This window comes from Protomyctophum bolini, assembly GCF_963924005.1.
Source record: "Protomyctophum bolini genome assembly, chromosome: 23".
NCBI classification, from domain to species: domain Eukaryota; kingdom Metazoa; phylum Chordata; class Actinopteri; order Myctophiformes; family Myctophidae; genus Protomyctophum; species Protomyctophum bolini.
The window spans coordinates 26,881,311-26,896,310 of record NC_137884.1 but is presented as its reverse complement, the minus strand read 5'-3'; the positions used below and the strand labels follow the sequence as shown (position 1 = coordinate 26,896,310).

At 46.0% G+C, this 15,000-nt stretch overlaps 1 protein-coding gene across 1 annotated transcript in view; it reads right to left on the bottom strand.

The window, feature by feature from the left end:
• chst11 (carbohydrate (chondroitin 4) sulfotransferase 11) overlaps positions 1–15,000 on the bottom strand; it is a gene marked incomplete at its 3' end in the record, with an annotated part of 82,682 nt that overhangs the window by 24,640 nt on the left and 43,042 nt on the right. The window contains exon 2 of the mRNA XM_080757510.1: positions 1,864–1,949. Coding sequence (XP_080613636.1) covers positions 1,864–1,949 — 86 coding nt within the window. The remainder of the gene's footprint in view (positions 1–1,863; positions 1,950–15,000) is intronic.

Below are 15,000 nucleotides of genomic sequence, written 5' to 3'. Positions count from 1 at the left end.
ACACACACACACCCCTCCCACACCCAGATCCTAAACATAGGATAGAGACCACCCTGGTTCTATTGACCGTGACATGTGTCAGTCCTGTGGTGTCAGAGTGATGGATGAGCTCTCCTCCCCTGGGTCACTGAGTCCCACAATTCCTCCCAAAACACACAAACACCCCCCCTCCCACCCCCCCTCCGCTCCCCTCACTCCAGATTGACCCCCATTAGCATTAAGAGATTTGCTCTTTTCATGTCCGGGTCAGCCCTCGGGGGGGTGTTTTTATAAAGCCCTCTGCGGGCAACTAGATCTGCCCTCTGTGTGTGCACCGTCTCTGGCGGAGTGAGACCGCGGTGGACACAGTGGACATGACGGCCTGTGGCCTCGGTACCACCGGGCCTGGACCTCTGAGACATGAGGCCAAGTATCGTCCCCGTTCGGTGTTCAAAAGAACAAAGTTTACAAACCATCCACGCACCGCTCATGGCGTGTCTCGACAGCTTAGAGATATGTTATTTTAAATCGGGCACATACTGTATAACGAGGCGCGCTGCCGCCGCACTGAGGGACGGCAGTTATAATACTAATCATTTTGTAAATCAAATCAAAAGCCTGTAGCAGTGGACTGTAACATTGCGTGGTCATCATACTACACTACAGAATTATATCATTTATATGGATCGGTTGGTTGACACAATATGACGTTGATTAATATTGATTAGGTTATTCATCGCAGGCCAGCTATATAGCTCAGTGCATAACTGCAACATGAAACTAAAACGCCTGACGCTTCAGCTATGGTGTGATAATCCCATTGATTTATAAAACATTTAGCATATTATGAACTGAAGCTCATTTGGTGCGCCGCAAAACCAGAGGCCAGCCAGCGGTATAAACAATAAAACAACCACCCCCACCGTTCACTTCTCTCTGCTCATGCCTGGAGAGTATAGTACAGTACAGTACAGTACAGTAGAGTTCACTTCTCTCTGCTCATGTCTGCGCAGTCAGTAAATCCAAGCCCTCCACTCCTCCGTCTTTCCTCCTGTCACAATTAAGTGACCAGCTAAGTCCTGCCCTACGCGGGAGCTAACTATCTCCGTAGACAACGCCCTGGTATTAAAGCCAGGAACCTTTGGTGTTGTCCTGGACATGCAGTCAGCTCTCGTTCAAAACACACATCATCACAGCAGTCACTCGATCCTGTAGGTTTACACTCTACGAATTAGACCGTTCCTCACCCAGGAATCAGCCCAGCTCCTAATCCAGACAACCAGTCTTGTCAAAACTTGACTATTGTAACTCCCTCCTTATACTGGCCTATACCGGCATGTGCACTTTATAAGCCCCTCCAACTGATCCAAAAATGCCGCAGCTCGCTTGGTCTTCAACCTGCAGCCAAAACTCTCACACGTCTCCCCCCTGCTCCGCTCCCTCCATTGGCTCCCGGTCGCTGCCCGCACAGAATACAAAACTCTGATGAAATGGCATGTAAGTCGCCGATAGCGCAGCCCTCTTCATCATAATAAATACATACTTGTTAGGCTATAGCCTATACACATTACAACAAATAACAGAATTGCTATTTTTTATTACAATAAACATTCTTAGAAAAAAGGAGAAAGAGAAAGAAAATAAATCACGGAAAATCACTGAGCCCGAGGCTCGGCCCGGCCTAGAGAATAATAATTGGGACCGGGCCAGGCCCGAAACAGTCGGGTTCGGGCAGAGTTTGAGACCTTTAGGCTGTACTACTCTCACTCTCCAGTGAGAGCGCTGGCTGCATGTGGCAGGTTGCCCATGTATGTTGTATAGGAGACACAAAAGGCCAGTTGCCCATGTATGTTGTAGGAGACACAAAAGGCCTTAATTTCCTACCTGCGTGGGGTTGTACAGTTCTTGCAGGGCGTTGCGGGATCCCTTCCGACAGCACCCGTCCACCACGAACGGGTTCCGCCGCATTACTACAGAAAAAACACACAAGAGAGGAAGTTGTTAAACCGATGCAGGATTTGGTCAGATTTACAATTGGTCCAAACTAGAGCTGCAAGTATTGCTCTATCTGTGCAAAAATGTGTAGTTGTTGAATGAAGATCTCTTCCTCCAGTGCTACCTATAAGGAAAAAGTTATATTCAAAAAGTGATTGTATAAGTCTGTCAACATCATAACATGTGATGTATGCAATATTCTTGTTTCCTATATAACTGTGATTTTGTATATCCTTTCTGTAATGTCCACGCCCACAATCAGGTGACCAATTAGTAATTCTCAGCACCTGAGCTGTATTGTTTTGGAGCTCTTTAAGAGCAAGTTCTTGTCTGTGAAAATCATTATAGCACTGACGAAGGTCTGAGGACCAAAACGTTTGCTTTTTAATTGCACCATGAGCACAGAGCACCATAAGAGCATGATAAAATGAAAGAAAAAATATTTCTCAGTCTAAGGAGTTTTACTTATTTTTCTATACGGTGAGCGAGTCTTTTCCTGTCAAAGTTTCCCTTATGTTGTTGCACCACCACAATGTTTCTTGAAAATCTGTAATTTTCAGAGAGTGACACTGTGAGAGGGAGGGTGACTGATTCAAGCAGTCACACCTGGCCTGAGTCAAACTATAGAACTGGACTCAGAGCTGGGCGTGGCTGCGCACCTGTAAAAATAAATATAAAGGATAAATCAGTCATCTCCACAAACACTAAAGAGATAGCCTGTCTCTCCGGACAGGGGGAAAGATCGCCTCTCCTGTGTAAAAGGATATTATTGTGTATAATTCCCTGCACATGAAAGGAATAAAGACAAAACTTAAGGAAGCTACCCTGTGTTGTGTCCTTCCTTCCTTGCCCTGGTGGGTAGTGACTAGACTGTCACAGACACGTATAGCTTTGGAGAGGCTTGGCTGGCGTCGTTCCAATTTTTTAATTGGAATGGAAGGATTCCAGTCGAGACCAGGAATACACAATACACAGTACACAGTGTCAAGGCGAGGGACCGGGAATACACAGGGAATCTATTGGCACAACAGCTACATTAAAAATAAAGAAATAGATAAGCGTACAAATACGTTGGACACAGTGAGTCGAGACATCACAGAGCGTTGCAGTCTTTTTCCCTTTCAGAACGAAGGAAATGATTCTCCATTCATTTTCTCCATATAGGCTTTTCAAAACGTATTTATTTAAAGACCTTTTAAGCGTCGTACGAAGCCAACTCTTGTCGTGACAAATCATGACAACAAGAATAATTACAAAGAAGAAAAACAACAAAAAAAGTGTTGTAACCTGACGTTTTTTTCTACTTTTTTCTAATTCTTTGTTTGTCCCAAAACATTGTGTTTGTTGTCATGATTTGTCACGACAAGAGTTGGCTTTGTCCGCGGCGTATAAACGTCTTTAAATAAATACTTTCTGAAAAGTCTATGAGGAAAATGAACGGGGATTTCTTTTCCGGGTCTCTCGAGGGGGCGGGACTGCGACGCTCTATTGGGACGCCCCGGAACGCAAACACAGCCACTTCCCCGTGTATCCGATTCTGAGAGCTGCACTTCCTTTTCCTGTGGCTGAAGACACGAACGAGCCAATGACAGAGCTCGCAGGGGGAACTAACGAGCCAATGACAGAGCCAAAGAGGTTCAACGAGCCGAGTGCTCGTTAGGGTAACGAGCCACAACACGACTGACCTTCAAAACGGCGTGGAGTGGAAGGACACAGCGTGGGACAGAGATAGGCCACTATATATACCGCACATGCAAGGCTTGCATGTGTATGCGTGCGTCCACAACACGTGCACGGGCACGCACGCATGCACGCGCGCACACAGCCAAACGGCATGATGAAATCCATAACAAAGGCTTGAGTCTTTTTTACTGTAGGCAGTGCATGGCGCACGCACGTCGCACGCACGCGCACGCACGCACACACGCACATGCTGGGCTGATTAGTGGTGGTGATTACTGATTGCTGTGCGGTGAGAAGCTGGAGGTATAATGAGGAGTGATTCTTGGTGGAGTCCCGCTGTGCCCCCCTCCTCCTCCCCCTCCTCCTCCTCCTCCTCCTCCTCCTCCTCCTCCTCCTCCTCCTCCTCCCCCTCCTCCTCCTCCCCCCTTCCTCCTCCTCCTCCTCTTCCTCCCAGTGACACTAATGGGTCAGGAAAGCCACAGCAAAGCTTCATTTATATGTCCTCGCACGTACTGCGGTGCCACGGCCATGGAAATATAGACAACCTGCACAGACATGCAGTAAAGGCCGTTGGGATCGGGAGTCGAACCTGCGGCACACTGCCAGACTGGATTGCCATGAGCCAAGGTGCCTGGACCGCTGAGCCACGGTCCAGGCCCCGATTGGCAATTTTTGCCATGTAAGTATATATTATGTATGTATGAGTAATAAATGGAACTTGAGTTGAGATGTATCTACTGTACTATAACACTAGAAGCCTTAAGGGGTGCTCTGGGCGCTCAGGTCCGCAGCATGCCAACATAAATCCGGTTGAAAGCCCTCTCTGTGCTGTGGGTGAGAACTCTGGCTGATTCAACCCTTCCTTTCACCCCCCCCCCCCCCCCCCCCCCCTCTCTCTCTCTCTCTCTCTGTCTATCTCTCTTCTCCCTCCAACACTCCAACGCCTTTGAGAATAGAGAGGTCAAAAAACAAAGGAAGACGGACACTAAGTGGAGCAAAAAAAAAGCCCATCTCCGCCAACTCCTGCCTTCAAGCGGTAAATGGTTTAACACCGCACACACACACACACACACACACACACACACACACACACACACACACACACACACACACACAAACAGAATACATCATGCAAACAGTGTCCATTTGTCAACTTGTCAGTAGTGTCCACTTGTAACTCTGAAAGTGTACAAACACAGAACCAAATGGACCCCTTGTACGGTCTCAGAGTTTAAATGAACGCTTTGGACTGGAGACCCAAGTGTGTTGAAGTATATGGGGGGCCCCAGGATGACCTGAACAGGGGCCCAGAGGGTCACTATGTTGAAGTATATGGGGCCCCACGGTGACCTGAACAGGGGCCCATAGGGTCACTGACTGTGTTGAAGTATATGGGGGCCCACGGTGACCTGAACAGGGGCCCGCTGCCCAGAGGGTCACTGTCTGAACACCTGGCCTCTCTGACTGATGGGAACATACGACCATGGTTTCCATGGGAACCAACCAATAAGACCCTGCTGTCCGACCTTTCACCTGCTCCGGTTGGTCGGTTTGTTCCCTCCAATGAAGGGAATGAAGGGAGCAGTGAGGCATGCTGGGAAAAAAAGAGGGCTGTGTTCATTTCCTCAGTGCTGACGGACTGGGCTGGGACGCTATGCACGGGACACGTGTACATATATGTGACCAAATTTGACTGAGAGACTGCCATCACACAGACTCTTCACATACTAGAGCATGTCTGAAATAAGTGTCAGAGCTGAATATGTAAATATGAAATAAATGCTTAAACATGTAGCTATAGGTGTAAAGTTAGAGTCCACAGAAGTGAACCTTTCAAGCCTGTTTTCTCAACTCGCTGTTTCTCTGCAAGACATTACTCTATAAGCCATATCTCCAAAACAGGTGGGTCAAACTGAACAACCAATATGTCAATTTGAAGCTATGATTCCCTGCTTTCATAATATGACTATGAAATTGAGTACCAATACTGCAATTTAGACCTACTTCGTTATACAAGTAAATGTACAGGAATTGAAAATGTACTTGAGTAAAAGTACAAAAGTGTCAGCATCAAAATGTACTTATAAAGTACTAAAAGTAAAAGTAAAATTGGAAATTGGAAATACTCAAGTGTAAAGTACAAGGCCTAAATGGGTTAATGTCTTTCAGCAGTGTAAATGTCAGCCCTGAATAGTAGTAGGTAGAGGAGTCTTTGCAGCTGTAAGCATTACAGACAGTCGGTCCACAGACAGTCTCTGCAGCTGTAAGCAGTACAGACAGTCGGTCCACAGACAGTCTCTGCAGCTGTAAGCATTACAGACAGTCGGTCCACAGACAGTCTCTGCAGCTTTAAGCAGTACAGACAGTCGGTCCACAGTCAGTCAGCCTCGCCACACACTGACATTTCCACATCGATCCCCTGCAGTCCACAGATTCCCCTGCGGTCTAGCTAGCGGCCTCGTGTGCATTATTGATGTTATAGTTCAATACCGCAAAGACCTGTACGGTTCTTCTGCAGAATAATACTTGAGAAATACGTTAAAAAAACATAACTATGAACCTCGGTCTGTCTCCTCTCCTCTTCCTTGATGGCGCCTTCGTCTCCTCCGGACCGTGCTGCCGTCAAGGGCTTCTCTGTTATCTCAATCGTTACGTCCCTAATGTAACAGATTACGCCTGATGGAGTTGTTTATTTGTACACTACGCCGCGCCGACGCTACGGTGACGCACGGTCCCACTTTGAGGCCTTCACCTTCTCCTGTGCCTTCCGTTACTCCACATCTCTCTCTCTCTCTCTCCCTCTCTCTCTTCCCCCCCTCTCTCCCCCCTCTCTCTCTCTCTCTCTCCCCCTCTCTCTCTTCCCCCCCTCTCTCTCCCTCTCCCTCCCCCTCTCTCTCTCTCTCTCTAGGATCTTTAATGCACAGAGCGCTTCCAGTGTGCCAGTGAAAATATCAAGCGCCCCCGGTCAGTAAGTTAGTCAGTCAGTCAGTCAGTCTCCAGCGTGCGCCCAGAATGTGTGTGGACTCAGGGAACAGTGCTGCTCTGCAATCATACACAGTACACATGCACGCACGCACGCACACACACACACACACACACACACACACACACACACACATATAAGGGTCAGCCTTATATGCCTCGTCATATTAACCTCAGTTAGCAGCACCGTCAGAAAATAACTGACCTGATTTTCAACCGAACGTTGAAAATCTGTCTGTGTTCAGCCGGCAATATGCAACACAATATATACCGTATTATGTACAGTATACCGTTATAGTGCTGGCTGGCTGCTTGCGGCTCCAGATAGAATTGTAATACGTTTTCGGGCCAAAAATGGTTGCCTACCCCCTGGGTTAAACCATCTAATGAAATGTCTGTTTTTGAAGCGAAAGAGGACATCAACGAGCGACGTCAAAAATATAACTACAAAACGCACGTTGGAGATTAAACAACAAAAAACAGCTAGAACCAGCAACTGCGTTTATTTAATCACATGAAAAAGGGTTAGGGTTAGGGTGCTTTACAATATGTCGGAGAAACGGGTAAAACAATAGCTACAAGGCTGGGACGACACAGATACAAAAAGACAACCACAAGATTTTGTGCAACATTTCATGGCTCACGGCATTGCAAGCTCTAAAATGCGCTGGACTTCAACACAATCCCAACTGCATGGACAGTTTTAGGACAAAGACGTTTTAATGAAAAACAGTGGATTATAAGAACCTCAACACGGATTTTCCTGGAGGCTTAAACATGCCTAAAATCAGATCTTGAACGCAACAAAACTTAAACTCAGGATTAAACTGGAGAAAATCTAAAAGTGATTGGATCAGACTTCCTTCGGATACATGGCGAATGCATTCACTCCTTGCACTGTGCCTACACATGTTGGTCGCAACATGTGTAGGCACAGTGCACTGAAGACTTTCAGTGCCCCCCTCCTTCCCCCCCCATGAAAGCACTGCCCCCCCCTGGCCGCGCAACCCACAGCCAAGCCGCGAGCGTGCAGCGCGCTCCTGCCGTCGTGTCCAGGAAAATACACATGAGAGAAATCGCACATGTATGACGTCCGTATACTACAAACATCAAAGAGCCACAGAATAAAACGCCAGCTTTAGTTATCACCATATTTCTTTTTTTAACCCATTCTGACCTGAGATCAGATTCATACGAGGTTTCCACTGGACACACACTGGTCTGATTAACCCATTCTGACCTGAGATCAGATTCTAAAAATGTCAAGTCGTTCTTCGATTTTTCAAAAATAGCAGACCTACAAGCTTGTATCGCGCCACTCGGTGGCGCGATACGAGCTTGTAGATCTGCTATTTTTCAATAGCTAAAGCATAACATGATGCTAACACCAAAATGGGTGCCAGGTCTGAATGGGTTAACCCCACAGATGTTACAGTAAACGTGAAACTATAGCATACTGTAACAGTAGGCGTGGCTGCATGTGTGTGTGCACTTAATGTTCTGTGCATCTGATTACACGCTGCAGTTTTCTGTACATCTGCCCATATAATACCCTCTCAACCACTGTACTGTATATATACAGTATATATGGCCCTGTAATCACACACACAACATCTGCACTGCGGCCGGCCGTCTATCGGAAAAAAAACAGGATTATGGGACGCGGGAGAATTAAGCCTTTCTGTACGGGAACCCCCGTTCGTGTTTTAAAGCATTATGTTATATAAGGCTATACTTTAGCTATTTTTTTTTGTTGAAAAATCTTGAAAATTCTCTTTCGGAAGGGGGAAGGTTTTTAACTTTCTGAAGGGGTTCCTGAAATAATTATTTTCAAATGTCATATCATTTTTGGTGTCCTTAATGGAAAAAATAATGAGCACCACTGACATACAGTAGAAACATGAGGTATTTCTGAAAACTGTCTGGATTTAGAAGACATTTTTAGAATCTGATCTCAGGTCAGAATGTGTTAAGCCGCTGAAAATCTTAAATTCACACAGTAAGGGTGAGAGCTATACGCTTCCTACTAAAATGTACACAAGCTCACACATGTGCAAGCACGCGCGCACACACACACACACACACACACACACACACACACACAACACACACACACACACACACACACACACACACAGTACAAACAGCGCACACACACACACGCCGGCCGCACACACACACACAGAAATCGTTTGTATCAAATCTGTACACTACAGGATGTCTGCTTGTCTGTCTGGGGCACAGCAGAGCCTAATAAATAAGTGGGATTTGAAATGAACAATAGAATGCATGCAGACACAATTAATTGGCTCCAATTAAAGTTGCTACAATGTTATCAGACATTGTGATCTGTGTGCGTGTGCGCGCGCGCGCGTGTGTGTGTGTGTGTGTGTGTGCTCTCCTGTTTAGTATGGAGAGTCTGTAGAACACAGTGGAGGACATAATAATTAACGCATTTTGACCTGAGATCAGATTAAAAAAATGTCTTCTATGTCAGTCGCTCTTCGATTTTTTTTCCAAAAAATAGCAGACCTACAAGCTCGTAGCGCGCCACTCGGTGGCGCGCTACGAGCTTGTAGATCTGCTATTTTTCCAATAGCTAAAGCATAACATAATGCTAACACCGAAAAGGGGTTCCCGTCCAGAATGTTTTAACAAACTATGCGCTGGGTTCTTTTCGGCCTGAGACGACGCAGCGAGAATGAGACTAGATAAACTTGTTTATTGATTCCCCCGAGCCTGAGGGGAGAAAATGGGTCTAGTGTTTGCAGCAGCAAGCAAGCAGCAAAGTGATATGGGAGACATTAAAAAAACAAGATGCAAGCAAGAAGATAATAATAAAAGAAATCCCATATACGATAACGTTTCAGAGCGAATAAAAATGTCGGCTATACTCACATTATAAAGCGGGAGAGATATAGAGCAGCAGGTGTGGAAATGTGCCTCAGCAAGCTGATTCGAGTCAGGGGGAGGAATTATACGGTGATCTAGCCCATTTTGGCCGGGAACCCCTTTTCGGTGTTATAGCATCATGCTATGCTGTAGCTATTGAAAAATATCAGATCTACAAGATCTACAGATCTGTAAGTCTGCTATTTTTTTGAAAAATCGAAGAAGAACGACTGACATAGAAACATAGCTTTTTTCAGAAAACTGGTCAGGATGTAGAAGATTTTTTTTTAGAATCTGATCTCAGGTCAAAATGGTCTAGAATGAAAGTCCAGAATATCTAACTAGGCTGATGCTGGATTTATTGTCCTCAATACTTTGCGAGCGGTTTGAACTTTTAACGGTGTGTGTACAGATTGGTTAAGTAAGAGAAACGTTTACGAGGATTTGACTGTGTAGTGTATAGTGTGTGTAGAACTACTGATGCTGAGATTTACCCAGTCTGGTCAGCTCTCTTCGCCTCAGGGCCAGAAATATGCTCTCCAACATAGAGCTGCTTTAACAGTTCTCTGGAGAGACTATCCTGTTTTTACCAACTCTTCCTATATCTTCCCTCCTCTTCTCTCTCTCTCTCTCTTTGTATTTTTTATCATTCCTTCTCTCGCTCCTTTGCTCTTGACACACCGAGGATGGGCTTAAGAGTATCTAGGCCTGCACAGATCCACTCTCTGCACTATCATTCCAATACTATGTCCAACAATCTGCTTTACTTTCACATCTCTCTCTCTCTCTCTCTCCTCCCATTCCCCTCTCTGTCTCCATTGCCTCTCTCCCTTTCACATCTCTCTCTCTCTCGCTCTCTCTCCTCTGTCTCCATTACCTCTCTCTCTCTCTCCTCTGTCTCCATTGTCTCTCTCCCTCTTTCTCTCAGCGGTCTACTCTGTTAATATTGACCATGTTAAGGTCAGCCCGTTGAGCCACACATTTTAGTCGACTAAATCAACTGTAGAGTTAGCCGACTAAAATCTGCTGCCAACGGTCCCATAATCACCCCAGTATTCTTTGGACTTTTGACTTTACTGTGTCTTTGGACTTTATACTGTGTCTTTGGACTTTACTGTGTAATCCTTGAATCGCTGATTATTATAATGTTGTATTACGATTGCTTTTCTAAATTAATCAAATCAAATCAAGAATATTATGACTCTATATAGGAGCACGCAGCACCCAGGCCCATTAGTCTGTGATTCCAGACAGATTCCAACATGTTTTGTCTATCTATCGGCTATAATTCCTAAAGAGGATGGGAGTTTGAACTGTTCCGTCCGGGACCCCCTGGAACTCCCTAGCGCTCCGTAGAGACGACCTCTGAGTCATCCTACTTCCTGACTCAACGCTCTCCTCACGGGAATGGCGTTGACCCCCTCCCCCTCCCCCCCATAAGCCCTGAGGTGCGTGTCGAATGACCAAAGATGGTCATTTAAGTCTTCGTGGGTCATATGTTTCAAACGCACGCGCACACGCACACACAGTCACAAACACACACACACACACACACACACAGTCACACACACGCACACACACACACACACACACACACACACACACACACACAGAGGCCCTCGCTTAAGTTATGGTTAGTTTCCAAAAGGCACGTCAGCGTGGAAACTCGTAGCAACGGGCAAGTCATACAGAGATAGTGGAAACAATCACACAGAAAAGCGCCATATATATATACACACACACATACACACACACATAGCTACCTCCACCCTCCCTCCCACACACACACACACACACATAGCTACCTCCACCCTCCCTCCCACACACACACACACATAGCTACCTCCACCCACTCTCCCTCCCACACAGACAGACAGACATAGCTACCAGTAGCGATAATGGTGATGGTGTGTGTGTGTGTGTGTGTGTGTGTGTGTGTGGGGGGGGGGGGGGTATAGACCTAACGGAACTGAAGGCTTGATGCATGACAGGAAGTGAACATGCAATTGCTGTTTACAGTACAACCCTTCCACTGGGAACAGCGCACGTGCGCACGCCACACGCGCACGCAATCACACACACTGACACGCAATCACACACACGCTCACACACGCAATCACACACACGCTCACACACAATCACACACACGCTCACACACCATCTCCCACTGCGAGGACTGGAGGAGTCAGAGGAGTCAGCCTCTCAGTCATATGCGGTGAAGCGTGAGGCGGTTCAGAGCGAGGTGGCGATGCGTGGAGAGAGACCAGCTCGGTCACCAGACAGAGAGAGAGAGAGAGAGAGACCTGACCGGTCACCAGACAGAGAGAGAGAGAGAGAGAGAGACAGAGAGAGACCAGCTCGGTCACCAGACAGAGAGAGAGAGAGAGAGAGACAGAGAGAGACCAGCTCGGTCACCAGACAGAGAGAGAGAGAGAGAGAGACAGAGAGAGACCAGCTCGGTCACCAGACAGAGAGAGAGAGAGAGAGAGAGAGAGAGAGAGAGAGAGAGACCTGACCGGTCACCAGACAGAGAAAGAGAGAGAGAGAGAGAGAGACCTGACCGGTCACCAGAGTCTGGTCTGATGAGGAGGAAAAAAAACGCCATGCAGGGCAAGACTTCTACAAAACCACGAGACCAGACCAGACCATGCAGACAGCAGGCAGACAGGACACAGACAGACAGCACAGCACAGCACACACAGAGAGAGAGAGAAGGAAAGAGGGAGAGACAAAGGAGAAGGCTGGTGAGAGAGAGGCGTGTCTCTCCCTGGATACAGAAGACAGCAGCTGTGGAACAACAGTTCTCACAGTGTTTGAGAGAATCAATACTAAATAAAATACCGTTGCAAAATAAAAGTCAGGATGTAAAAAAAAATACTTGAGTAAAAGTACTAAAGTATTGGCATCACAATGTCCTCAAAGTACCAACGTTGTCAAATGTGTAAAATGTCTAAAAATCCTTTGAAACTATAGCAGATCTACAAGCTCACAATGCAACCTGTGACAGATCTACAAGCTCACAATGCAACCTGTGACAGATCTACAAGCTCACAATGCAACCTGTGACAGATCTACAAGCTCACAATGCAACCTGTGACAGATCTACAAGCTCACAATGCAACCTGTGACAGATCTACAAGCTCACAATGCAACCTGTGACAGATCTACAAGCTCACAATGCAACCTGTGACAGATCTACAAGCTCACAATGCAACCTGTGACAGATCTACAAGCTCACAATGCAACCTGTGGCAGATCTACAAGCTCACAATGCAACCTGTGGCAGATCTACAAGCTCACAATGCAACCTGTGACAGATCTACAAGCTCACAATGCAACCTGTGACAGATCTACAAGCTCACAATGTTCACAATTGTGAGCAATCTTAAATGGCCGAAATTATGTCTGAAATGATGTCTAATATAAAAAACAATCACAACCTATACAAAGTAACTTATAAATAAAGTAAGTAAATAAAGTAAAAAAAAATGTCAAAGAATTGCAATGAAGTAAAAGTACAGTGGAAGTAGAAGTAAGAGTATTGAAAAGTGAAAATACTTAAACATACTACATTAATTGTACTTGAGTACAGTATACTTAGTTACTTTACACCACTGCAAGAGAGCGATCGAAATGAACTCACTGAACCTCCCCGGCGCACACACTCACACACCCATGGGAGTCACACATACGTACTAACACACACACACACACACACACACACACACACACACACACACACACACACACACACACACACACACACACACACACACACACACACACACACACACACACACACACACACACACACACACACACACACACACACACACACACACACACACACACACACACACATCAAATACCTGGACACGGCACACCCACATTCTCCCCAGAGTCCCCAGTCCTCAACACATGGAACTCAGTTCACACGCTCACTCGCACGCACGCACGCACGCACGCACGGCCAGCTCTTATATATATATATGGTCATGTGCAGTATATTGTATTGGACAGTATACTGTTACTGTATAATATATATGCAGGTTTTGTCAATAGAAACTTCAATCAATCAAAAAAGAAAAGGCAACCACACCCACAGAGACACGTGTACGTATGCACGGTCTTGCACACATCAAGTCATGCACCTCTGTGTGTTCAGACCTGTCACAATTATGAAAATGTGCATTTCCCGTCAGTCTGACCTGTTCTGAAATTCCATATGATGATCTGACCTCATCAAACCCTGTACACTCAAGAAACCGCCCCCACTGCCACCCTTAGATCTCCATATATGGAGCTGACCTGTTCTGAGATTCCATATGTTGATCTGACCTCATCAAACCCTGTACACTCAAGACCAGTACATAATTAATTCCATATGTTGATCTGACCCCCCGCCATGCCAAAGCGCCAGCACTCGCCCAGCAGTCTGCTGTCACCCAGGCGGACGTGTGCACACGACCTCACCCGTTAGGCGATGTCGCTACGGGCCATGGTGGAGTCTGAAGAGGTGGGTTTTCAGACTATATACAGCGGAAGACAGATTGATTGGTTTCCCTATACAACATTACCCCACAGGGCAGTGACAGTGACAGCCGCCTTCTCAAGGCTGTCAGCCCAATAACCGTAACATCCGCTGCGAAGCACTTGTCCCTCCAAAAGAGACGAGACAGCTTGATAAGTAGCAGAGATTTGACCGACGAGGACAGCAAGCCGACAGATAGTTAAGGCCTCGAAAAACACAAAAGGAACGACGACAGAAGCATTGAAGGATCACAAAAAGAAAAGGTCAAGATGATGAAAAGTGGCAGCTTACAACTGTTCATCTATCATAATAGAACCGTGTCTCTAGACTTCACACTTCACACTGCAACTTGAAATAAGCTGTCCCATTTAGAAGTGTGAAAGTGTGAAAATAGTCTATAGTTTATCATTATTCATGCCAAGCTCAAGTGGTCCCATTTCCTCCCTAGATTCAGGCTTTTATGCTTAACCTATTTTGGGCGGGAACCAACCTTTTGGTGTTAGTATTATGCTATGCTTTAGCTATTGAAAAATAGCAGATCTACAAGCTCATAGCGCGCCACCGAGTGGCGCGCTACGAGCTTGTAGGTCTGCTATTTTTGAAAAATCGAAGAACGACTGACATAGAAACATAGCTTTTTCAGAAAACTGTCATTTTCAAACAGACATTTTTAGAATCTGATCTCAGGTCTAAATGGGTTAAAGTGTGTTATACGGTAGTTCTTTGGAGTTCATAACGATAACATTTAGATGGCTGTACTACAGTAGCAAACACAGACATATCCATTAGTGTCCAGGTCCTAAACTGCTCCGTCCGCAAGCCCTTCGACAGCATACCAAAGAAAATAGCAGGATACGTCTAAAGGTTTTTCTGCCGTTTCTCCCGAAAAACGCGTCTAGTCTGCACGCAAAAGGACCTTTTATTGTACGACTTCAACA